The sequence below is a fragment of the Urocampus carinirostris genome, chromosome 19 (assembly GCF_059441175.1).
Source record: "Urocampus carinirostris isolate Australia breed hairy pipefish chromosome 19, RoL_Ucar_1.0, whole genome shotgun sequence".
In the NCBI taxonomy this organism is placed as follows: domain Eukaryota; kingdom Metazoa; phylum Chordata; class Actinopteri; order Syngnathiformes; family Syngnathidae; genus Urocampus; species Urocampus carinirostris.
In genome coordinates, this window is record NC_142367.1 from 6,928,841 (window position 1) to 6,954,775 (window position 25,935).

Sequence of the window (25,935 nt, forward strand, 5' to 3'; positions counted from 1 at the left end):
CTATCACCAACAAGTAAAATTTAACAAAAAATAATAATGATGTACAACAATGTCAACAAAACAACTAAAATACCTTCCGTTGCACAGTAATGCAAATTTAGTGTCACTTGTCTCTCATTGGCTCTGTTGCCATTGTGACAAGGTTTTTGTTCAGAGACACTAACATGTTAACATTTTTGCTTGCGACTCGCTGCTCTCTTTGTGTGTGTTTGTGTCAATTTGTGGTGTTGCCACAGTATCAGACCACTTTACAACACAAACCCTACCCGGCATCATCCTTTTCTGTAGATTAATGATTAATGAACACTGCACTGCGTTTCCGGTTTGCCTCTATCATAAAAAAAAAGCAGGGATGTAAAAAAAAAACATGACAATGTCAACATGTCAATATGTCCTTCCTCTGAAGAATATTTTGTGCCATTAGTGTAAACCATGCAATCCAAAAACTTTCAAGAAAATAAAAATGTAATCATTGTACTACAACTACTGGTACCAAGCAAAATTCAAAAGAGTAAAAACACCCCAAAAAATCAGCAATGTAACGGAAAAGCCCGTTTGGCTCTGTTTGTTTACAGGTTTTTGTTCAGGAACAGTAACATGTTTACATATTTGATTTCAGCTAATTGCTGTCTGTAGGGTGAAGGTTTTTTATGTGTTAATGTAAATTTGCCACTGTAGCAGACCACCACTTTACCAAAGAGATCACCTTACAATTTATTTTACCGTTGTTAAAAATAAGTCCACGCAGCGCTGTGCTCCCTGTTTGCGTTTGTCACACAGAGCTTCTGATAAGGGTGTGCATATAGATTCGGCCCCTCTTTCCTGATCCAGCATCAGGTCAGAAAGGGAGAGGGGCTTAAAATGTGCCTGTCAGTTACACACTCAGGCATAAACTTAGCGAGTGGCCAGGGACACTGGATGAGAGAAAGATTGGCTACAAATCTATACAGAAAAGCAGAGATTTCTGTAAATTGGTGGAAGGGTGAAGTATCAATCCCAGGACAGTGGTATCAATCCAATTCAAAGACTTGCTTAGTATTTCTAATATCGATGTTTGGATCGATCCAACCCACCCCGAGTTCTGTAGTCCACTCCTTGCACTAGCAACTGAAAGGAGTCGCTTGCCAAAAGCCCAGTTGCCAGTTTAATGATTTGGAAACTACAGGGGGTTACAAAATGTTAGACCCCATTTCGCAGGCCAGTAATTTTGACAATTTATGTTGCCATGACTTCAAATTTTCACAGCTTGTGTAAAAATGTTTCAAGTTTTTGTGTGTAACCTATGGCAAACGTATGCAACCTCACGAGAAAATGGCATTACTGGCAATAATTGATTTTTGAGAAAAAGGCTATAACTGTTACATTTTGAAAACAATATTTAAACTTAATTTTATTTATTTTTTTAATCACTAATTAATCAGTATTGATACCTCATAATGAGTGGATCAAAAGTATCGCTAATTAGTGAATAATTACTTAAAACATTTATAGTGTCTCACTGTTTACAGATGCCTCATGCAATAATGGCCTAAACAACAACTGATGGATTTGAAGGGAAAAATTAACGGATAAAATACTGGATTTTAAAATGAAATTGTATACTACAATGGCCACACAGTACTTCAGTACAGCCGTTATTATATACTAAGTAATTCAGGCCATTATCGCATGCTGACAGTTAAATTATAGGACTTACAATATAAATAATTGCAATATTAAAAAGTTAATAAAGTGTGAAAAACTGAGATGGTGTTCCTACCTCCCATGTGTAAAACAAAACATCGGGAAAAGATTGAGTAGGGCCATTTCCCCACGATGTAAACGCACAGCATTTAATAAAGATGGAAATTTTCAGTGCTTAAGTCGAGCATGTGGCATGTTACCTGCATTAATCCTAATATCGTGTTTACCCAACGTGAACTTATTCTTTGGTTTGTCACAAATTGATTGAACCTGATTGCCCCTGCAGGTCCTTTCAGGACCTGTCGCGGCAAATGGACGTGGACTACGGCACGGTCAGGGACTCGGCTGTGTACGACTACTTGCGCAACAAAGGCACCAACCCTTTGGAGCAGGACGGCACATACGCCGAGCTGTGGAGGACAGTCAGCAAGAACGATGGCCTGGCATACTCCGTGTCCAGTCCCTCCGAGGGAATTCGCAAGGTCAGATCAAATAATTTGTAGGGTGCCTGGCGGGAATGCTTTGTGCATATAACAAAATAGAGTGAGTGTGCTGTTAAGATTAAAAATCATAAGCGCACAGATGACCAAATCACCAGTGTTGGGTGTCTTACTGACAAAAAGTAATTACCGTATTTTCCGCACTATAAGGCGCACCGGGTTATAGGGCGCACCCCCAAAAAATAGTTTTTTGGTCCTATATTTTACATACATAAGGCGCACCGGATTATAAGGCGCTACAATGGGAACGTCGACAAAACAGTCAGATAGTTCAGTCAAACTTATCACCCCCTTAACATTCCGAAAGCTTGCAAAGAAGCAAATACGTGTCTCAGACATGTACGGAAACAGTTGAAGTGTACGATGTCACCAATCACTCACATGCATCGTTCCAAATATCATTCGGAAGGTTAAAGTCTTGGGATTCAAGAAATGCCAAACATTTCTTAGTTTCCATTTTATTTTTTGCTGGCAACTGTGTGGACAGCAAAGTAGGAATTTTATTGTGCAGGGCAACAGGGTCCTTTACTGTGCATATGACAATAAACACTTTGAATTGAATTTAGTTTAAAAATAGACTCATCACAGAAACATCAAGATCGTTCTAAAACAAGATACCGGGAAAATATAAGGCCGTATAGCTCACCTAAGTTCTCTTGCAGCCATCACGTTCAATAATGATACATAACCATGGTCTTCTTACAACTGTGAGTGTAGTAAATCCAGGAGAGTAAAATATTTACAAATACAGAATAGTAAAAAATGTTTTCTCTATGCCGTAGTGCAACCCAACGTGTGATTCACATTCATCTTTTTCGGCCAATTGCAGCCTTTGTTTCGCCCCTTTAGCCTATGCCAGCCTGTAAATGATGAAAAGGATCCGCCCCCTTTACCTCCGAATAACTTTAGCCAATAGTGACTGATTCAAATGATGATTGACACATTGGTTAGGAAATGAAACGCCAGTATATAAATCCCAGCATACACCGCGGACTACTTCGCCTTTGGGGGAAAATCTTGTCGGCGGCTGCTTGCCTTAGTTGCAAGACTTTGCGACTTAGTATTGATCCATATATAAGGCGCACTGTATTATAAGGCGCATGGTCAGCTTTTGAAAAAAATATAGGCTTTTAGGTGCGCCTTATAGTGCGGAAAATACGGTACCGTGTTTTGGGGAGGAGCTTATGTTGCAGTTTTTTCAAAGTTTGGTTGGGGGTGCGACTTATACTCCAGTGAGACTTATGTGTGAAATTATTAACACGTTACAATCATTGAGTTTTCATTATTTATGACAGGTATATCATTTCACATGTTATATTTCACACTGAACCGCAAGAGTGCGCTCAAGACATGTGCTGATTTAACTCTGCCATGTTGTTCCGAAAAATGTCCCCATGTGTGAAACGCCACCCCTAGCATACGCCAAGTCAAGTCTAGTCATGTTTATTTGTATAGCCCTTAATCACAGAGTCTCAAAGGGCTGCACAGACCACAGATTATTGCAAACCACAGACTATCATTATACCATCCCCTGATCTAAAACCTACATAAGGGCAAGGAAAAACTCAAAAACCTCAACATGAGAAAAATTAAGAAACCTTGAGAAGGGACCGCACATGAGGTAATCCCCCTTCTAGGAAGACCAGGCTGCAATGGATGTTGCAATAACTAATAATACACATATATTGTCAACATTAAATATAGGTTATTCATATGCTGTAGAATAAAAGTGTGTTTTAAGCCTAGATTTAAACAGGTCCGCTGAGGTTGCAGATCGAATCTCAGGGGGAAGAGTATTCCACAGCACCGGGGCCCGAATGGAGAACGCTCTCGAACCTGCGGATCTCTTCTTGGCTCTTGGGATCACTAGTAGACCGGCATTTTCAGAGCGAAGACTCCGGACCGAAACAGGGCGAAATTAAATCTGAAAGGGAACAAGTCCATGCATGATTTTGTATACTACCAACAGAACCTTAAAACCGCATCTTAAGCTAATAGAACAGTAAAGCACAGATCATTTGCACCTTGTATAGAAATCACTTTTGAGCAAGTTAAGACACATATGTTCAGAGGACAAGGCATCATTTGGCCGAAGTAATTCTTTTCAACTTACTCAAAAGTGATTCTTTTATACAAGGTACAAATGCTATGTGTTATACTGTTTTAATATGTTCCCCAAAGAAGAGATAAGAAGTCATTTTAGTCAAGTTTATACGAGTGACGTATGCAGGGAGTTTGGTGGAGGGCATTTCATGCTCGGGGGGTCCTTTTTCCGACACAATAATTTATAAAAAGAGCTAAACAAAAATAGCATCGAAAACTTATGTTCTGTAGATTACAAGCTGCAAATAGTAAAATATGCAACCGAAAATGGTATTAGAGCAGCAGAAAGTAAGTTTAGAATTTGCGAGAAACTTTTAAGAAACTGGCGAAAAACAGAGATGACGATTAAATAATTGGACATCTCAACCCACTAAACTTGCTCTGGAGATACGAGGGTCTTTGGCACTTTTTAGTGGCCCTGTGGTACTTTGAGGAAAAAAGGTTTGATGATGGAAAAATAGATGGTTTCACTAGGACAGAACCAGAAGGTGACTGCAGTTTTCCTTAACGTACAAATGATGGCAGCAAAGTTTCATGGATCGTGTCTTTAATCCATAGAGTTGTGCAATAAAACGGCAAAATTAATTCTATTTGTTTAAGAAATACTCCAATCAATGAATTGGGTTTTTTCTTGAGTAATAAATAAAAAAATACCCAAACATAGGTTTTTACTTCACGGGTTTTGACAGGACGGCTTTGGAACGTCACCGATTGAAAAACGAAAGACTACTGTACTATAAAATTCCATCACCGTTTTTTTTTTTTATCATCTCTGGAAATGTCTATGGACCAGGCCCAGTTTCCGTATTGGGCTGGCATGGACTTGAGCTCACTCAACACCAGGCCAATGTTTTTTTTTACATTTCCCACCATAAACATGTCTTACTTATTCAGCTTGAACATATTGGCACAAAACACCATCATTACTCACTAACTCTTAATATTTATGTCTCATTTCCTGCTTTGATCATTACTTGGGAGGAGTGAGGGAGCGATATATATAAATATATGTGTGTGTGTGTACATTTTTAATCTTTTTTTAATTTTGTGAATGAAATAAAGTGTTTGCCTCTGTATCTACATGTCTGACCAAGCAGGCAAAGAAGAGCGCCTACGCCTTCCTGTGGGATATGGCAGCCTTAGAATACGCCGCACTGACTGACGACGACTGCGCTGTCACCGTGTCAGGCAGCGGCATCAGCAGCAAAGGTTACGGCATCGCCATGCAGCACGGAAGCCCCTACAGGGACCTCTTCTCACAAAAGTAAGTGCAGCAAACGCCTCCCTCCATCTTTCACTGCTTCCAGCGCCTCTGAAGGTGTCGCATGCGGTGTTGGGCGCGTTACTGAAAAATAGCACTGACTTTCAGAGAAACCTGTTCAATCACAGCCTGTACACATGCTGAGCAATATGAAGGATCTTAAGCACTCCCATCCCTTGTGCACAAGACATAGTTATAGAGACAAGACCAAGTATTACTACTACTACACAAAATAATCATTATACATGTGGACATTAGTTACTGACTAAGTAGGGAAACACGATCATTATCAGACTTACAGGTATCAGACCGATAACAGCCTAATATGACGTCACGGTTTTCGTCCCGTTAGGAAAAACATACCTCATACTTAGTCATCTGATACCACGCTGAAATATAAAATCGGAAGACACTACTTGTTAGAAAGATTCCAAGCATTTATGTAAAAGTAGACATATTTTGTCTCCTCTCTATCACTTTCTCATGTGTAAAGGATGGGAGGGCTGATAGATAGATAGATAGATAGATAGATAGATAGATAGATAGATAGATAGATAGATAGATAGATAGATAGATAGATAGATAGATAGATAGATAGATAGATAGATAGATAGATAGATAGATAGATAGATAGATAGATAGATAGATAGATAGATAGATAGATAGATAGATAGATAGATAGATAGATAGATAGATAGATAGATAGATGGATGGATGGATGGATGGATGGATGGATGGATGGATGGATGGATGGATGGATGGATGGATGGATGGATGGATGGATGGATAGATAGATAGATAGATAGATAGATAGATAGATAGATAGATAGATAGATAGATAGATAGATAGATAGATAGATAGATAGATAGATAGATAGATAGATAGATAGATAGATAGATAGATAGATAGATAGATAGATAGATAGATAGATAGATAGATAGATAGATAGATAGATAGATAGATAGATAGATAGATAGATAGATAGATGGATGGATGGATGGATGGATGGATACTTTATTCATCCCCGCAGTGAAATTTACATTTCCAGCAGCATCCCTTCGCTGAGAACAATACAATAATAAAGCAAAAGGAATACAATACACAAATACCCAATGTGACGTGCTAATAACCACTGTAGCATGTTGTATAGAGTATTTAAATAGTGCTACATAAAATACACACTGCAATAAAAGTACGGTAATATGCAATGATCAAGCGCATGGCTCAGCATGTGTACGGACTACTTTGTTCATACTGGCTTCAGAATTTTAGAACAGTATATTGAGTTTTGAGGATGTTTTTTGACGCACTCCTGCATATATGTTACTGCCAATTTAATTAATATCAACCGCTGCACTAGTTGATTAAGGTTTACAGTGTCCTAATTGAGTTTTTTTAATTGTGACAAAAACTGTTACTTTTCTGTACTATACATTTTTATGATGATTTTTTTGTTTATGTTAGAAATGGACGTGAATGAGTTCATTTTTATGGCTGTTGAAGCCTGAGGCTAAAAATCATCCCATGCAGCTTGTACAAAAACATAGTTGAGTTTCTTTAGATTTGCGCATACAGCTTTTAATAAGGTATGCTCTGTAGTCTGGAATTTACGGTACGTGACGCTCTCATTGAAGGTATCACAATTGAATCGCGAGCATGTGGAAAAAGCTCTGTCACAACCGGAACGGAATCGCGACCCAAATGCGTAGCGTTAACCACAAGTTTATTGATAGAAAGAGGTAGGGCAGTGCCCACGATCCGGTGCTCGCTGGACGCGGGAAGCAAGCCGCTCACACAATCGGATCGTGATCCAAATACGGAAGTGGATCTTTCGGAGCGGGAGATGGCGGTGTCGAGGACGGAAAAACAGGTCGAGGAGAGCAAAAACGTGGTCGGGATCAAAAAACGGTTTCTTTTTCGCCGCTTTGGGCGGGGTTGCTATAATTTTGTCCCTGTTAGCCGAGGGCTTACCTTTTTTGTACGCTCCTAGTTGACGCTCAAAGGCTGACCACCTTAGGTGGTTTTACCTAGTGGCCTGGCATTAGCGCGTTTTTTTTCCCTGTCCTTGATTTATTGCTGACCAGTTCACGTTTATTGCCGTAGCCATTTCTCGTTGTTGTTTGGCATGGTGTGTTTTTTTGGTCAGCCAGCCCGGTGTTTTTCTGCCAGGGCTGCTGCAGCCTTTGGTTGATGGGTCCCGATTAACCCCCCCGTTGGCGGGTCTCCATGTGTTGTTTTTTTTTGCCATTCAGCCCCTTTTTGGTTGCTGGCCCTTTGTTGTACCATTACTGCATCCAACTGTGACACAACACATAGGCATTCTTCACAAGAACTACCAAAACATCACTAAAAGCATAACCTATTCGAATATTTAACAGGTAAAAAATGAAAGCGACTGGTTTGCTTGATTGCCGGTGTTTTTCCGATAAGGTCACATTTCAGGACAAAGACAAGAAGTGCTGACTTGAAAACGCATTAACTCAGAAAATAATTGGAATACGGTATAGCGATGGAATATGTATAAATCTTACGCAAAACCCATGTACTAGTTCCTTACATTTTGCATGTTTAACAATTTAGAAATACCTTTAAGGCTGTCGAGAGGAAGGAGCTCGCATCATATAGCAATATAAATTAAGCAGGCAACAACTCTCATGCGGAAGGTAGGGAGTGAAAATGGGCGGGCAATGAAACTTTCTAGTCAGGAGAATTTAGTGAGACATCATAAAAATTCTTCCACGTGGGCCTTGTTCAAATAGGAGTCGAAAAGGTCGACCCAAAGCCTCAGGGAGGACAAATTGATCGCGATGCCTCCCACGACGTGTCGGTGTTCAACCAGGCAGCTGCGGGGCCACAGATCCTCCCCTCCACTTGTTAATCCTATGGCCTGTAGGGAGTTTGTTTGTGAATTGGGAAAAAAAATTGTGAAGGACGGATTCCCCTGAAAGTGAGAAAGTACTTGCTTTGACTGGACTCAACATTAACATCACAGAATTATTTAGGAATACAGCCACATTTCAACCACCAAAGATCCTTTTGATTTGTGCACAAAATCCATTCTCCTTTCTTTCCTCAAGAAGGTTTCAATTAATCTGTGATACAGAATCTCTGTGTGTTTCAGTTCCATCAAGAAGTTCTTATCCAGTGTTCCCTCTAAGCTGCGCGCGTGCGCAATTGCGCACTGCTCGCACATTCTCGGCGCACAAGAAAATCTAGCCAGCGCACAAAAATGAGGGCTCAAAATTATTTATTAAGAAGCGACTTAAGTCAAAGTTACAGTGCATGAAGGTAAAAATACACGGGTTCCCCTGACGTTGTGTCCTAAATGCGGTATTTTGAAGTCGAACGAAGTTGAGTAAAGTTAGTAGAGTATGTCGAGAACCGGCTACTTCAGCTCGGCTCACTAAAAAGGGTCCTAAACGGCTCTTCAGGTTGTTTTTGCTTCTTTAATCCCAACATGACCAAATATTAAGTAAAATTCTGCACAAAAAGACTTAAAGGAAGGGGGGAATAGAACAAAAAAGAAAAAAATACCAAAATGAAAAAGTAGTGAAAAGCTGAGAAAAAAGAAACAAAAGGAAGAGAAAAAAAGACAATGAGATTTTTTTAAAAGAAATTTTTAAAATAAAAGTAGAAAAAAAACACCGAAAAAAGAATAAAAAGTTTGTGTTGCATTCAAATAATTTCCAATTATATCAAGTGAATTGTGTTGCCAACATTGTACTTCCACTAAAAAATGTGATTAAGTACAGTTCTGTATCTTACAACCGACTAAATAAGCCCCCAAAATGTTAATATTATGCGACAAAATAGATCAGGAAATAAAAATAAATGGATATCTTGTGAAAGAATTGTAAGAACAAACGACGTATGTAGGCCGTACAACCTTTGCAATAGTACATGAGTCAATTCATTCAGAAACAGAAAAAAATATTTGCATTGCCGGAAACTCAGCAAAATGTAACTTGATGTCAAGTTTTGGACATGTTTGATAATTAATTATCTTGCCACACTTGGGATTATGGTGGCTCACTGTTGTTTCAAACGTTGCTCATCGACTTTGTGTGAACGCTCAGACCCGTGGAAAATTAGAGGGAACATTGTTCTTATCTATCGCCATCAAAACCAATAATAAAAGTCGACCCCGTCCTGTCGTATTTCTCTATTTAGGGCTTAAAGATCCGTTCGATGGAAGCAGTGGACACGGGGATATTTCTTTTCACCTTTTCGTTGTGATACTTCTGTTACCGCCCCCTAGCCAATAATAGTTTGTGGAACAGCTGCCATTTCCTTACGCCTTCTAGAATGCCCTGCTCTGCGAACTCGAAATCTGATTTCTTCAACCAACAGCTTTATTGACACTGATGTTATGCCTCAGGGCCTGCAGAACTGATTGTGAAGGCCACTGGGCAGATTTCTGAGCCTGGCAACAAATAATGTCTGAAATCTGATTGGTTAAGCGCTTGAATATAAAAGCATCTATCTGGAAGCAGCGCAACCAGAGGAAAGGCAATAAAAGGAAGCTATCGTATGAAGGCGAAGGATATATCTCGCCACGTGCAGTATTCGGACTTTGTAAAAATAGAGATGGAGAGGACCAATGCAGTTGAAGACATTTATCTAAATAAAGATGCACTCCAGACCAATTGATGGAGACGTGATCCCCCACCAAAGGCATACAAGAATATTTCGACCCCTCTCTCATAGTGAAAATATTGTACACGCAGTATACAGACACTCAGAATTCAGACCTCATATTACAAAGAAGAAAAAAAAAAAACCTGAAACTCTATGTACACAATTAGTAATGCACATTGCTGAGTCTTCAGCTTATGTGGTAAGGCACATCAGCAAGTAAATAAACCATGTGGATGTTATGATTTACAACAGCTATGAATGAATGAAAACGTACTCGAACATTAAAATAAAAACAGAACAAAAACAATAACTCAACAACAAAATATTATTACATTGTATGTTCGAAAAGGGGTAGTCAGAAGCAAATGCTTACATTCCCTACCCCTTCATCTTCCCTATTAAACACACCAATTATCAACAATTGTAATAATATTAATAATAACAGTTATGATATAACAACAGCAACAATAACACAAAGTTAATCATAGTTCTAGACGCACTATTCCCAATGTCTCGTATCACTCTTACCCGATTTTCTACATCTCTGTATTCCGCCAGGAATGTTTTTTTTTATTTAAATTTGAAGTCAAGTCAAGTCAAGTCAAGTCAAGTCATCTTTATTTGTATAGCCCTAAATCACGAAGAGTCTCAAAGGGCTTGACATTGTTTGATCTCGTCTTGCAAACCGTTCCAGAGCTTGACTCCACACACAGACACACACATTCTCCTCCTGGTGGTTCTCACCTTTGGGATCATGAATTCACTATAGCCACTTAAGTTATAATATCTTTCTTTCCGAATGAATAATTTACGGATGTTTTCTGGCACTATGTTTTTGTTGACCTTAAATGGCAGTTGTGCAGTGAACAATTTTACTAAATCATCTAATTTTAATAATTTGGACTGCAGGAATAAAATATTAGTATGATCTCGATATCCTACCCTGTGTATAGTTCTAATTGCACGTTTTTGGAGGATAAAAAAGGGGCTGTAGTGAACTTTTGTAATTATTCCACCAGACTTCTGCACAATATGTTAAGAATGGCAGAACTAGAGAACGATATAAAAAATACAATGCATTCATCCATCCATCCATCCATCCATTTTCTTCCGCTTATCCGAGGTCGGGTCGCGGGGGCAGCAGCGTTAAAAGGGAAGCCCAGACGTCCCTATCCCCAGCCACCTCCTCCAGCTCATCCGACGGGACCCCGAGGCGTTCCCAAGCCAGCCGAGAGACATAGTCTCTCCAACGTGTCCTGGGCCGCCCCCGGGGCCTCCTGCCGGTGGGACATGCCCGGAACACCTCCCGAGGGAGGCGTCCAGGAGGCATCCTTATTAGATGCCCGAGCCACCTCAACTGGCTCCTCTCAACGCGGAGGAGCAGTGGCTCTACACCGAGTCCCTCCCGGATGACTGAGCTTCTCACCTTATCTCTAAGGGAGAACCCAGCCACCCTGCGGAGGAAACTCATTTCGGCCACTTGTATCCGGGATCGAGTTCTTTCGGTCATGACCCAAAGTTCATGACCATAGGTGAGGGTAGGAACGTAGATCGACCGGTAGATCGAGAGCTTTGCCTTTCGGCTCAGCTCCCTCTTTACCACGACAGACCGGTACAGGGTCCGAATGACGGCAGACGCTGCACCGACCCGTCTGTCGATCTCCCGTTCCATCCTACCCTCACTCGTGAACAAGACCCCAAGATACTTGAACTCCTCCACTTGGGGCAAGACCTCCTCCCCGACACGGAGGGAGCATACCACCCTTTTCCGACTGAGAACCATGGCCTCGGACTTGGAGGTGCTGATCCCCATCCCGGCCGCTTCACACTCGGCTGCGAATCGCTCCAGCGAGAGCTGAAGATCACGGCCTGAGGAAGCCAACAGCACCACGTCATCTGCAAAAAGCAGTGACGCAATGCTGAGGCCCCCAAACCGGACTCCATCGCCGCCAAGGCTGCGCCTAGAAATTCTGTCCATAAAAGTTATGAACAGAATCGGTGACAAAGGGCAGCCCTGGCGGAGTCCAACCCTCACCGGGAACGAATCCGACTTACTGCCGGCAATGCGGACCAGACTCTGGCACCGGGCATACAGGGACCGCACAGCCCAGATAAGACTGTGCGGTACCCCATACTCCCGAAGCACCCCCCACAGGGCCTCCCGAGGAACACGGTCGAATGCCTTCTCCAAGTCCACAAAACACATGTAGACCGGACAGGCAAACTCCCATGCACCCTCAAAGACCCTGAAGAGTGTATAGAGCTGGTCCAGTGTTCAACGGCCAGGACAAAAACCACACTGTTCCTCCTGAATCCGAGATTCGACTTCCTGGCGGACCCTCCTCTCCAGTACCCCTGAATAGACCTTACCAGGGAGGCTGAGAAGTGTGATTCCCCTGTAGTTGGAACACACTCTCCGGTCCCCCTTCTTAAAGACGGGAACCACCACCCCAGTCTGCCAGTCCAGAGGCACTGTCCCCAATGTCCACGCGATGTTGCAGAGGCACGTCAACCATGACACGCCCACAACATCCAGAGCCTTAATGAAGTCCGGGCGGATCTCATCGACCCCCGGGGCCCTGCCACCGAGGAGTTTTTTGACAACCTCGGTGACTTCAACCCCAGTGATACGAGAGCCCAACCCAGAGTCCTCAGGCTCTGCTTCCCCAGAGGAAGACGTGCCGGTGGAATTGAGGAGGTCTTCGAAGTACTCCGCCCACCGATTCACAACGTCCCGGGTCGAGGTCAGCAGCGCCCCATCGGCACTATACACAGTGTCGATGGCACACCGCTTCCCCCCCCTAAGACGTCGGACGGTGGACCAGAATTTCCTCGAAGCCGTTCGGAAGTCGGCTTCCATGGCCTCGCCAAACTCCTCCCATGCCCGAGTTTTTGCCTCGGCAACCGCCAAAGCCGCATTCCGCTTGGCCAGCCGATACCTGCCAGCTGCTTCCAGAGTCCCACAGGCCAGGAAGGCCCGATAAGACTCCTTCTTCAGCTTGACGGCATCCCTCACCGCTGGTGACCACCAACGGGTCTGAGGGTTGCCGCCGCGGCAGGCACCGACTACCTTACGGCCAAAGCTCCGATCAGCCGCCTCGACAATGGAGGCGCGGAACCACTCGGACTCAATGTCCCCCGCCTCCCTCGGGACATGGGCTATGTTCTGCCGGAGGTGTGAATTGAAACTTCTTCTGACAGGAGATTCTGCCAGCTGTTCCCAACAGACCCTCACAACACGCTTGGGTCTGCCGGGTCGGGCCGGCATCTTCCCCCACCATCGAAGCCAACCCACCACCAGGTGGTGATCAGTTGACAGCTCCGCCCCTCTCTTCACCCGAGTGTCCAGAACATGCGGCCGCAGGTCCGACGAAACGATGACAAAGTCGATCATCGAACTACGGCCTAGGGTGTCCTGGTGCCAAGTGCACATATGGACACCCTTATGTCTGAACATGGTGTTCATTATGGACAGACCATGACGAGCACAGAAGTCCAATAACGAAACACCACTCGGGTTCAGGTCAGGGGGGCCGTTCTTCCCAATCACGCCCCTCCAGGTCTCACTGTCTTTGCCCACGTGAGCGTTGAAGTCTCCCAGCAGTACGAGGGAGTCCCCAGGGGGCGCGCTCTCAAGCACACCCTCTAAGGACCCCAAGAAGGGTGGGTACTCCGAACTGCTATTTGATGCATAAGCACAAACAACAGTCAGGACCCGTCCCTCCACCCGAAGGCGGAGGGAGGCTACCCTCTCGTCTACCGGGGTGAACCCCAACGTACAGGCGCCGAGCCGCGGAGCAACTCCAGAGTGGAAGAGAGTCCAACCCCTCTCGAGAGGACTGGTACCAGAGCCCAAGCCGTGCGTAGAGGTGAGTCCGACTATATCTAGTCGGAATTTCTCAACCTCACGCACCAACTCGGGCTCCTTCCCTGCCAGAGAGGTAACGTTCCATGTCCCAAAAGCCAGTTTCTGTAGCCGGGGATCGTCGCGCCAAGGACCCCTCCCTTGGCTGCTATCCAGCTCTCTGCGCACCCGACCCCTTTGGCCCCTCCTACAGGTGGTGAGCCCATGGGAAGAGGGTCCCACGTCGTCCCTTCGGGCTGTGCCCGGCCGGCCCCCGTGGGTAAGGGTCCGGCCACCAGGCGCTCGCCAGCGGACCCCACCTCCAGGCCTGGCTCCAGAAGGGGGCCCCGGTAACCCGCGTCCGGGCGAGGGAAATCGAGGACCAAAGTTTTGTCTCATCATTAGGGGTCTTCTGATCTGCGTTTTGTCTGGCCACTCACCTATGCCTAGTTTAAAATGAATTTGGCTTTATTAATTATTGAAATGCTTTTAGATACTTTAGTTTGTATGCGTCAAACGTGATGTGTCTTTTCCAGCTTAATTTATTGTCTATTATGACCCCTAAAAACGTAATTTCTGATACAGCGTCTATTGCAGCACCATCCATTTTTGCTTCTAAATCTTGATTTGCCTTGCAATTACCTACAAATATTACTTTGGTTTTATTTGAACTTAACGATAATTTTTTTATATCCATCCATACTTTTAGAAATGAATAATGTGATTATTAAAGTAATGATGTGATGATTAAATAAAAACCTAATATAGCTATAAAACTCATGTGATAGTCACATTCTCGGTGACCTATTTTCATAATCCAACACATATAATTTGAAATTATTTAAGAAATATCCATGGGTAATTTCATCAACACCACATGATTTATATATTAGGCCAGCAGAGAAGACCTTGCAGGCCCAGACGACCTACCAGTTAAAATGAATCCAAGTTAAAAATAAACACTAGAGCACGGTTTTTGTTGGGTTTGGGTTGTTGTTGCCCAGCATCATTAATGCTCCTATTTAATCGACTGCCGTAACCAGAGCACTACAAAATCAGTGGAGTTGCTCTCAGCCTGCAAAATAACACAGCAGATGTTCTCAAGCTGCTTCAGATAACACATAATGAGGGAAAATTGTTTCTAAATGATTAAAAAGGCTTTACTGCTCCTCACTAGCATTGATTATGGTATCCAAACGCGCGATGTATTCAGATCATAATTACAGCGTCTGTATGATTCGACTGTTGTTCAATCTGGGTGCCGTACATTTTGTCGTTTTTGTCAAAGTTAAAGTGGAGCATCTCATTGCCAATGATCTTTTGGCATGATTTGAGGAACTTCTTGTAGATACAAGTAGGGCTATGTTTACCAACTTGAGGCAACCGCTCACTTTTTGAGTGGGCTTGCTTTCACATTTTCTGTGTTTTTCTGTTTTTGCGGCGGGGTCAAATCTTTAACACCGTATGCCATACATTGTAGTGTATATGTCCTCAATATGCTACCACCAAGGACCACAGCCCACAGGCTAGATTTTTTTAGGAGAATAGATCATTTTGGAATACATTTATTAAAAAAAAGGACCCATAGTGTTTTCCAATTCTCATAAGAAATCATCAAAATGATCAAGAATTTTCATCAAGTTACTCATACAATAATAATAATGATAATAATAATAATACTCATGCTAATATTGTAATAAAAATAATAATAATGATAATAATAATAATAATAATAACAGTAACAGCAAGACATTTTTCCTGATTACATTGGATCATTGAAAAACATTTCGCCCAGCAACAGTAGACCAATAAAATAAATAATTAGTTCACAGAGGTCCAGTTCAATTACATGATTTATAACAACTCCCTTTATTGTAAATCGGTCATTTATACTTACCTTTATCAACATGGAGAACACTAGAAGAAAAGCCTATGATGCGACGTTTAAGTTAAAAGTGATCGCTCTGGCAGTCGAAAAAGGACCTGCCGCCTGTTAACTTGTCATAAACCAAAGCATTTATGATGCCATTCTAGAGGAGAACTTAGTTGATGTTTTACCCAATATTATTCATATAAACGTGCAGTTTGATAGTACTTTATTAAATATTGACCGCATACACTCGGTATATCATCTTTTTTCACCCACTGATAAAGTCTTCAGTTCATTCATCTGAATATAACAACAGTGGAATTTCCTCCATCAATCCATTGTCTTCCGCTTATCCGGGGTCGGGTCCCGGGGTTATTAGCCTTAACAGGGAAGCCCAGACGTCCCCATCCCAAGCCGCTTCCTCCACCTCATCCGACGGGATCCCGAGGCGTTGTCTCTCCAGCGTGTCCTGGGTCGCCCCTGGGGCCTCCTGCCGGTGGGATATGCCCGAAACACCTTCCGAGGGAGGCGTCAGATGCCCAAAACACCTCAACTGGCTCCTCTTAATGCGTAGGAGCAGTGGCTCTAAACGGAGTCCCTTCCAGATGACTGAGCTTCTCACCTTATCTCTAAGGGAGCCACCCTGCGGAGGAAACTCATTTCACCCACTTTTATCTGGGACCGTGTTCCTTCGGTCATAACCCACAGTTGATGACCATAGGTGAGGGCAGACATGGGACCAAGTCACACATGTGCAAGTCTCAAGTAAGTCTCAAGTCTTCACCTTCAAGTCCCAAGTAAGTCCCAAGTATTTTTTTCTTGGGCAAGTCAAGTCACAAGTCAAGTCCCGAGTCTTAGATTGCCAAGTCCAAGTCAAGTCACAAGTCATAAAAACAGCGACTCGAGTCGACTCGAGTCCAAGTCACTAAGTCTCAAGTCCCCATGTCTGGGTGAGGGTAGAAACGTAGATCGACCGGTAGATCGAGAGCTTTGCCTTTCGTCTCAGCTTCCTCTTCACCGCGACGGACAGTGACGGTTATCCATCAAAAACGCTTCTGTTCTCTTTCCGTATCATCAAAGTTATTCTCAGTTTGTTATCGTTTATTTTAAACCTCAAGGAACGATGAAATTTGGTCCATCGAAACAACACAAAACGACATGCCTGTGCTGCAATCTGGCACTATTCTGGCGAGTGTTGGTGGAAATATAGGGCTCAGATTTTATGCGAAGCAGTCTTTGTTTGCATTTTTATTTGCCGCAGTAGTAAATGTGTGCTTGTCTTTATCTATCTATCTATCTATCTATCTATCTATCTATCTATCTCTATCTATCAGTGTCAGGGCCATTGGCATTCTGCAGCCAAATATGGTCTCGCCAAATTGCTTACGCGGTTGTCGCCAGGTGTGCACTGGGCTGAAAATGTAAGAAATGGACGTGAATCTGTTCATTTTCACGGCTGTTTAAGCCTTTGGCTTAAAATCTGTTGCGGCTTGTGCAAAAACAAAATTGAATTTCTTTCTTAAAATTTACCATGCTGCTTTTAATCAAGTGCACCGTGTAATCTGGGATTTATGGTAGTTGTACATACAAAAGTATTAAGTTCCAAAGTGTCTTAACCAGGAAATATTGTCTATAGATATGAAAAAAACTATACAGTACAGTACGCTCTGACATTCACCACACCCACAGTTTCCCGAACGTAAACAAACTGGCTATCACTTCAAATCTGACTGGCAACCCAGTAGTATTTTAACAAAATGCCATGAAATCTCAAGATTTGTAGAAAGGAATCACCCGGAAAAAGTGTTGACAAGTCAGACTATCACTACATATGCCTCGCTCATTTCCAACAGATTGTCAAAGGCCGACAAAGACATCAAGACTTCATAGGATCCCTTTTTCAATAAACACAAGGCAAAAAGGAAAATACTATTTTATTATTTCTTTATTCTTTGTTTTTACAGCATACACCTCTAATTTTATGTTAACTGTTTAGCAATCTAATTTTAACATATATTTTTTTCATGCTCAGGTGTTTTTTATGATTTATTAAAAATATGTCATACTGTTTTTTTTCGGGGATGGAACAGATTAGTGCATTTACATACAAAACGGGTCTTTACCTTTCAGGTTACTACACTACTCCCAGAACTAATTAAATTTGTTGTGGTACAACTGTATTTCCCTATAGAGCTAGGTCTTTTGAAGTTTGACATGCGTTGGCGCGCTCACTTTGGTAAAATACAACCAAACCAAAACTGTTTACGTTTCTCGAGGGTCTCTAGAGGGCTCTCAGACAGTAACTCCGAATCCGATTGGCTAGACCAACAGTTTTCTCAAAGACTGATGTTACGGGACACGGCCTTCATGTTTTTTTGTGAAGGCCTCCCGGTAGATTTTTGAGCCTAGAAACAACTAATTGGTTAAATGCTCAGATAAGAAAGCAGACATCTGGAAGCAGTGCAATGAATGAAAGCTGATGGACATTTTTCAATCATGTAATGAGAACTGATGGACAAAATATAATTAACATCACATGATTCAGATATTTCTTTGGCCAGCAGGCCTTGCAGGCCCTCGCAGCCCACCACTACTGATAGCACAATACATTAGTACCAATATCTTTCAGTCAAAATGTTGGTATGCCTTCTACCTAAAATGTTTGCAAAAGTTGTGATCACGGACATGACTGACCAGTGTTGTTTGTGCCTCCCAGGATCCTAGAGCTGCAGGAAAAAGGCGACCTGGACATCCTGAAGCAGAAGTGGTGGCCTCGCGCCGGGCGCTGCGATCTGATCAGCCACGCCAGCGCGCATCCGGACGGCCGCTCGCTGAAGCTGCACAGCTTTGCCGGCGTCTTCTGTATCCTGGCCGCCGGGCTGCTTCTGGCCTGCCTAGTAGCCGGCCTGGAGGCCTGGTGGACCGGCAACGGGTGCCGCCACCAAACGCCCAAAGAGGTGACCGCGCTAGGATCAGCGGGTCAGCGGCCCGAAAACTCTGCCGCGCTCTACTTTCACAATCCCACCCGAGCTGACCTAGTGGAGCTGCAGTACACTCAGCTGTAGAAGGGGGGCGTAGTGGCACGCAGGGGCTTGAAATCATAATTGGTCCATCTGTGACCCGGTGTCAAAACATATTAGAATTTATTTCATGTAGAGGAATCTCTTGCAGTATCACAGTTAACTTTACGCGGTTTGACTACATCGTGGGTTTTCATCATTTTGTTTTGCATTCTGATAGGTTAAGCAGTCACTTGGCCTCTTCTCTACCATTGGCGATAACATTGTCGTCTAATCAGAGGCGGGCTGTGCATTTCACACCAAGGCCTTCAGCAGGATGAATACATCCAACACTCAATAACTATTTTATTATTTGAAATATTTACTACAGCTACAGTTGCAACACATATTAAAAACATAATTGATAACCTCATAAAATTCCAAGATGAAGCTGGATCCATCCTCATTTCTCTCCTCAAGCATATTTCAATGACTCTGTCATACAGATTCTCCATGCGTTTCAGTTCAAGTTATTTTCTATTACCCACCGAAGCTAATGCCAAAAGCCGAGCATGTCCTGTCATATTTCTGGCCTAAGTTTTTATTTGATTTAGGGATTAAAATGTCTGTTTGAGAGAAGCAGTGGACAAAGCAATACTACATTTTTCCTCACCTTTTCGTTGCTTTGTTATGCCTTCTAGAAGGCCCTTTTTCTCCAACACAAAATCTGATTGGCTGATTGTGTTAAGCCTCAGGGCCTGCACAGCTGATTGTGAAGGCGTCCAGGTAGATGTATGACCCTGATGACAAGTAATGTCTGAAATGTGATTGGATACAAACTTAAATATAAAAGCACACACCTGGAAGCAGCGCAACCAGAGAAAAGGCAATAAAAGTAACCTGACAGACCAATTACAATTATTTGAGAAGTATTCATGGACAAAATATAATTGATATCGCATGATTCAGATATTTCAGCCAGCAGTGAAGGCGTTTAGACACTGATAACCTGATACAGGGTCAAATAGCTGCTTGTATGTTAAACAGCTTGCCAAATTTACATTACACACCTTTAAATGATCTTGCAATTTTATGTTTCATAACCTTCAGCGAGTTGCTTGGAAATTGGAACCCTTGAATGAGCCCTAAATTACAGTTCTCCACCATAATTGATGGTGACATGTCAGTAAGGGCATATATTTGTTATGAACAAAGTTAACGTGTTCCTAACAATATTTAACAATCATTGTTTTGTCCCTACGAATGTTATGTGGAAAAAAAAAGATCAATCGATCAATATCTTGTTTACCTAGCAGCGCAGAAAGAGTTTAAATCACATTTTCTGCTGAAGCATTGATGCATAGGAGCAATGTATTGCTGTGCCTTTCCCCTAAATCACTTGAGACTTATGTTGGGTTATGATTTGGTCCACACCAATGCCAACCCCAAACCTATGTCTGAGCGTTATCACGCGCTAGGTCATGGTTTTCTTTTGTTCCAGAATGAAAAGAGTGAAAATAAATGACAAATATAGTCCGAATCCAAACCCAAACCTCCAAAAAACTAAAAAAGTTTATTCTCGCACATCTAAAAATGTAACGTACGTGCACGTGCAACAAAGGATTTGCAATAAGGATTTCAGCCTGAAGATGGCGTCAGCAAGTGGAACATTTTGAATTTCCATACACCGTCTTTAAGAAATAAAAACATATTTCTACCTCTGGTGAAAAGCATGGGACTACTGTAGATGTGTAGTCGACTCAGTTACTAAGACTAAAGTATTCTTTGTGTACTTTGTTTTAAAAGTTGCCACCTCATGTCTGGAGACACAAATGCAAAGTTCTAATCATTATTATTAATGTCATTATCATTTTTTTAGTGCATTTGAAGTGACACATACTGTGTTCTAACAGAACAACTATCAACAACAAGGAAGTAAACCTGGGGTCTCCTAACATAATTTAGTAGCCCACAAAGTGGCTTTGAAAATATCTTTGGGTCATTATGATTTTGGAAGAAATCTGATTTGTAAATTGCATGGGTAAGCGGTTCACCGAGACTACTTTAATAATGATCATTACCTAGTAATATCGTAGTCATAACAAAGTAATAACATAGTAACAAGGAAGTAATATCATTTTATTTTAGAAATGCATATCCAACTAGTAGCCCTTCGCTCCAAACAGTAATAGAAAATTAGCTTTCAGCTTCAAAAGGGTTTTCAGCCCCTGGACAAAACAATTAACACTCGTATAAATCCTCACTGGTTCAATGTCTGGCTAGGAAAGTCATTACTTCTGGGACCTATGAAATAACTCTAATGAAGCATATCTACATCCTTAAAAGACAAGGTACAAACAATTGTAAATCAGGGGTCTCCAAAGTGGTGCACACTGGCCCCAGGTAGCCCTCTAAGAACACATAAGAAGCCTGCGGGCAAATTCTGAAAAACTCACCAGTGTTGGTTCATTTAGCAGGAAATTTGGTTTCTAACCGGCATTATGTTTTATTGGCTAAATGTTTTATCTGAACTCACACTACTTAAAATCTGGTAATAACATAACAACAACATAGTAATTACATAATAACTTGTTATTTTAGAATTGCATATCATTCTGGTAGCCCTTTGCACTAATCAGTAACAAAAAGTAGCTCTCTGCTTCACAGGTTGGTGACCCCTGATGTGAATATACAGTACACTCAAAATATATGTGTATTTTATCCCATCTCAGCAACATTTTGTCGCTTTTACCGTACAATGTCCGCCTTTAAAAGCCGCCAACGCGCCGCTCATCCCCTCCACGGCTTTATTGTTCCTCTTCTGTTCTCTTCGGTTAGCTGCAAAACACGCTGAGCCAGAAATGTCATAAAACACTTCACGAGATTCGTTTTATCGTCTCGGCAAACTCCTGCGGTCATCTGAAACTCCTTGTAATATCTTCATAAAATGCCGTACGGCGGTCAAAGTGCTCCTGGTGGACATGAGTTTTTGGTCATTGGGTTGCTGGGTGGCAACTAAAGTCCATTGAGGCTTGGCTGTGAACTTTTTCAGGGTAACCATTTTTTATGATTTAGTAAGCCTAGTACCTTGGTGCAAAACCCTTTGAGCTGTTTGGTTGAATCAATAGGTAAGCATACGCATTTTTGGATAGCAAATTGTTTTGTCATTCATAACCAGATTTGGAGCACAACTAAAATAACTGGATTATATATAGCTGCAGTTACTAGTTACTGCGTTTAAAAAGTAAATCAGTTCACTGGCAGGGCAATGGTGCAGCCTGACAATGCTGCAGCCTGACAATGACCCCAACTACACTTATAAAATGACCAAAGAGGCTAAGGGTAAATGTGATAGACTGGCCAAGCCTGTCTCCAGATCTTAATCTAATAGAACTTCTACGGGGCATCCTCAAGCGGAAGGTGGAGAAGCAGAAGATCATGAATGTCCCATCTCAGTCATGTTGTCATGGAGGAATAGAAGATAATTCCTATGCCAAATTTTGAGGCTCAGGTGAAATACATGGCCAAGAGGATTAAAGTGATTCTGCAAAATCATGATGGCCACACAAAATATTTAACTTCAGGAACTTTTACTTAAGGGTGTACTCCCTTTTGTTACCAGGGTTTTAGCTACTAATGGCTGTAATATGAGATTTTCGGGTGTGTAAAAAATTAGACAGCTATATAAGCTTTACACAGACCACATTTCATTTTGTCAAGGAGTTTTACTTCAGTGTTGTTCAATTTAATATTATGATGAAAACTCTGCAAAAAAGGGTGACTGGCGAAGAAAACACACGGAGAACCGCCAACAAGGGGCTAACCGGGACTAAAAAAACGATTGCAGCCTTTGCGGAAAGACACGAGGCCAAACAACCAAAACCAGACAGTGAGCAGCCAGATTAACCTGTAACCTACAAAAAAAGCTTCAACACTTGGCTGTGAAAAAAAACAAAGGAACACGGAAAAACAGGTGTTTATACCAGGCAAGACCATCAAAAATCATGCGGTGAGCAGCCAGGCTAACCAGGGACCAACAACAAAAAGCGGCAACAGCTACAGCGATAACCCTGAAGCCGGCTGAAAAAAAAGGGACATGCTAAAACTTGCCCTAACGGCAGGTTAGCCAACCAGACAACACAAGGTGGTCAGCTACTGAGCGCTAACCGGGAGCAAACAAAACAGGGAGGCCCTCGGTAGCCCAGACGCTAAAATTATACAAACAGTACACACGCGTCGAACAACACAAACGAGAAGCCACAATCGCCTACCACCAGGCAGAAATGAGCAGTATGCAAATGCTGCACACTACAACAATCGCTGTCTGTTTCAGGGCTCGCCTTACATGTTGTGTTAATGGGATTCACCACTTTGAAAGTGTTGTGTTCCTTTAATTGTGTCACAGTTTTACAGCAACCAAGCCAAATGGGTCAACCTAAAGACTACATTTCTTAAATGCCCCGGCGCGGGGAATATTTTGCAACATGTAATAGTTCTCTGTCTAATTGAAAAATACATCTCTTTGGGAATACCATCAGGGTCAGGGGAACTTGATTGTTAAGGCGAGATCAATGTTTTGTCTTCCATGTGGATGTCTTGTTTCCTTCTGTGATTGACGCTTGCTGTGTGCTGTCGTGCAGGTCACTAAGGATTACAGGCTGGCTTTGGTTTCGGGTCCGTTGACTTATAATGAGTTTGCTTCATCGAAGGGGAGGAGGGACATTTGGACAGGCAGTGGGCGAGGCTGGCAGGAAGCACATGCCTTTGGCACAGGTCAGAATAGAGCATACACTAAATACACTTGAAAGTGTTTAAATCTTCCAGTTTCAGTTTTTACCACAGTCCATCTTTTGTTGTAAAAGGACTTTAAAGGGCACATTAGAATCTGCCATTGTTATTGGAATGCCGTTTGAGAAATTAATTATACTTGCTCTCACATATAACATCATTCTCTCACACACGCATAACCATACTATACTATACAGTCACTGTCATACCCTTGCACAAACACTACTACACTCTTATACACACATTATTAAGCTTTCACCCACATATAACTGTAGTGTCACACACATACTACTATACTCCCACACACATAGACTTTAATGAACTCTCACACACACTACTATTGTTTCTCACACACCATCAAAATTGCTATTACATTCAGGGTTTAAAAAAAAACATAATCATATAAACTTGCATTTTGAAGAACTTATAAGTCAATAAATTTGTATTTTATTTTACAGAAAATGTTGCTCACGTAGAGGGAGTTGGCATTAGTGTCAGTCATCTTGCTGCTAAGGGTATCCTCAAAACAAAACAACAAAAATTAAAGGCTGGTTAAAACAAAAAAAAGAGAACAACGGTGCTGTATGGTCACTTGGACTCTCCGTAGTTTGTGTTTTTTCTAGTGTTTTGTAGCACTCGGTTTTGGTTTTCGGGGGTCACCAACCTTTTACAAGCTGAGAGCTCCTTTCTGTTACTGATCAGCAGCAAGAGCTACCATGTTGCATTTTTTAAATAATATATTCTGACTAAGTTGTTACCATGTTATTGCAATTTTATTACCAGATTGTCATTATTCAAGGTTAATATAGGCTCAGTCAACCACTAAACATTCTGCCAGTTAGAAATTAAATTTCTTCGGAATTCACAATGACCCATGATATATAGAATACAGTGACATTTGGTGGTCAAATATCACAGTGTCCCCTTAAATCTCCAGTCTTTAATCTTGTGTTTCAAATAAGTCTTATCTCAGCTATATAATCAGTCTTTAATCTTTGAAATGTCTTGAGGACTGACTCCGAAATCATCCTATCCAGAGATCCTCTTGTCAGTCTCTCTTCATTAGTCCATTCCATCCATCCATTACCTGCAGCGCTTATCCTCAGTCGGGTCCAGGGGTGCTGGAGGCCATCTCAGCTATCTCCGAGCAGTGGGCAGGGGACTCGCTGAACTGGTTGCCAGCCGGTCGCAGTCTTCATTCGTCTTTAATCTTAAATTTTGAATCTTCAGTAAATGGCCAATTTCGATTTCAAGCTGCAGGGCGTCCACAAGGATATGGGTGGTGGTGGTGGTGGTTGGGGTTATTTCGGACGTTCGCAATACAATGCGGCGTGAGGGCGGCAGGGCAATTGCATGGAACCAAAAGCAAGAAAAGCAGCCCATCACCAATCTCCACCTCTCTGTCCTCCCCCTGTCCCTAACCCCTGTAGGACAAGGAGGTGAATCTGGAACAGGTGCATCGGCGTATGAACAGTCTTTTGGACGAGGACTTGGTCCACAAGCAGATCCCTGGCCCCTCTATCGAGATCTCTGCGCTGGACATCGGGACCATGCAGCCGACCCAGGCGGCCTTGATGCCTCCGGGCCTCGCTGTGACCACCTTTCTGCCCAGGGAGGGGGGTCCGCCGCCAGCTCGGAGCAACCCTCACCATGGGGGGACACTGGGGAGGACGCTGCCCCCGCATCAGCATCCTGGCAGCACCTCGCTAGCTCCACAGCTCTTGGGCAGCGTGCAGTGCAAGCACAGGGCTCCCAACGGGGGGCTCTTCCGACAGAGCCCTGGCAAGGTGCCCCTCTACCAGGCAGGACCCATAACTGCAGCCATTGATGCCACCCATAGCACCTCTATTTAAGCTTGAGGGACATTTTGCAGTCACCCTAAACAAAGGAAGACTTTTATATCCACTTCTCTTGACTTGACTTTCCTGATGTAGATAACAAAAAGAACCAAGTGAGCTTACAATGTATTTTGAATATTCTCCATTTTTTTATGTTGAGTTAAAAACACAAAAGTTTAAATGTGTGTGTGTGTGTGTGTGTATATATAGATTTATATATATATATATATATATATATATATATATATATATATATATATATATATATATATATATATATATATATATATATATATATGCACACACACTATATACTGTTCAATGTACATCTTTCCACAAAAGCTTTTGGGATAAGAGAAGCGTTAGACAATTTGATAGTTTAATGCGAAACAGGAATTATATGATTGGCT

General features: G+C 42.3%; 1 protein-coding gene across 2 annotated transcripts in view; it reads left to right on the forward strand.

Moving 5' to 3' along the window:
• LOC148347022 (glutamate receptor ionotropic, delta-1-like) overlaps positions 1-25,731 on the forward strand; it is a 219,611-nt gene extending 193,880 nt beyond the window's left edge. Inside the window, exons 14-18 of one of the 2 annotated variants that reach the window (XM_088322995.1) lie at positions 1,970-2,165; positions 5,384-5,550; positions 18,617-18,857; positions 23,540-23,672; positions 25,118-25,731. In XM_088322995.1, coding sequence (XP_088179121.1) covers positions 1,970-2,165; positions 5,384-5,550; positions 18,617-18,857; positions 23,540-23,672; positions 25,118-25,515 — 1,135 coding nt within the window. In that variant the 3' untranslated portion in view covers positions 25,516-25,731. The remainder of the gene's footprint in view (positions 1-1,969; positions 2,166-5,383; positions 5,551-18,616; positions 18,858-23,539; positions 23,673-25,117) is intronic. The other variant, XM_088322996.1, reaches the window with a different exon arrangement.
• Positions 25,732-25,935: the final 204 nt, after the last annotated feature.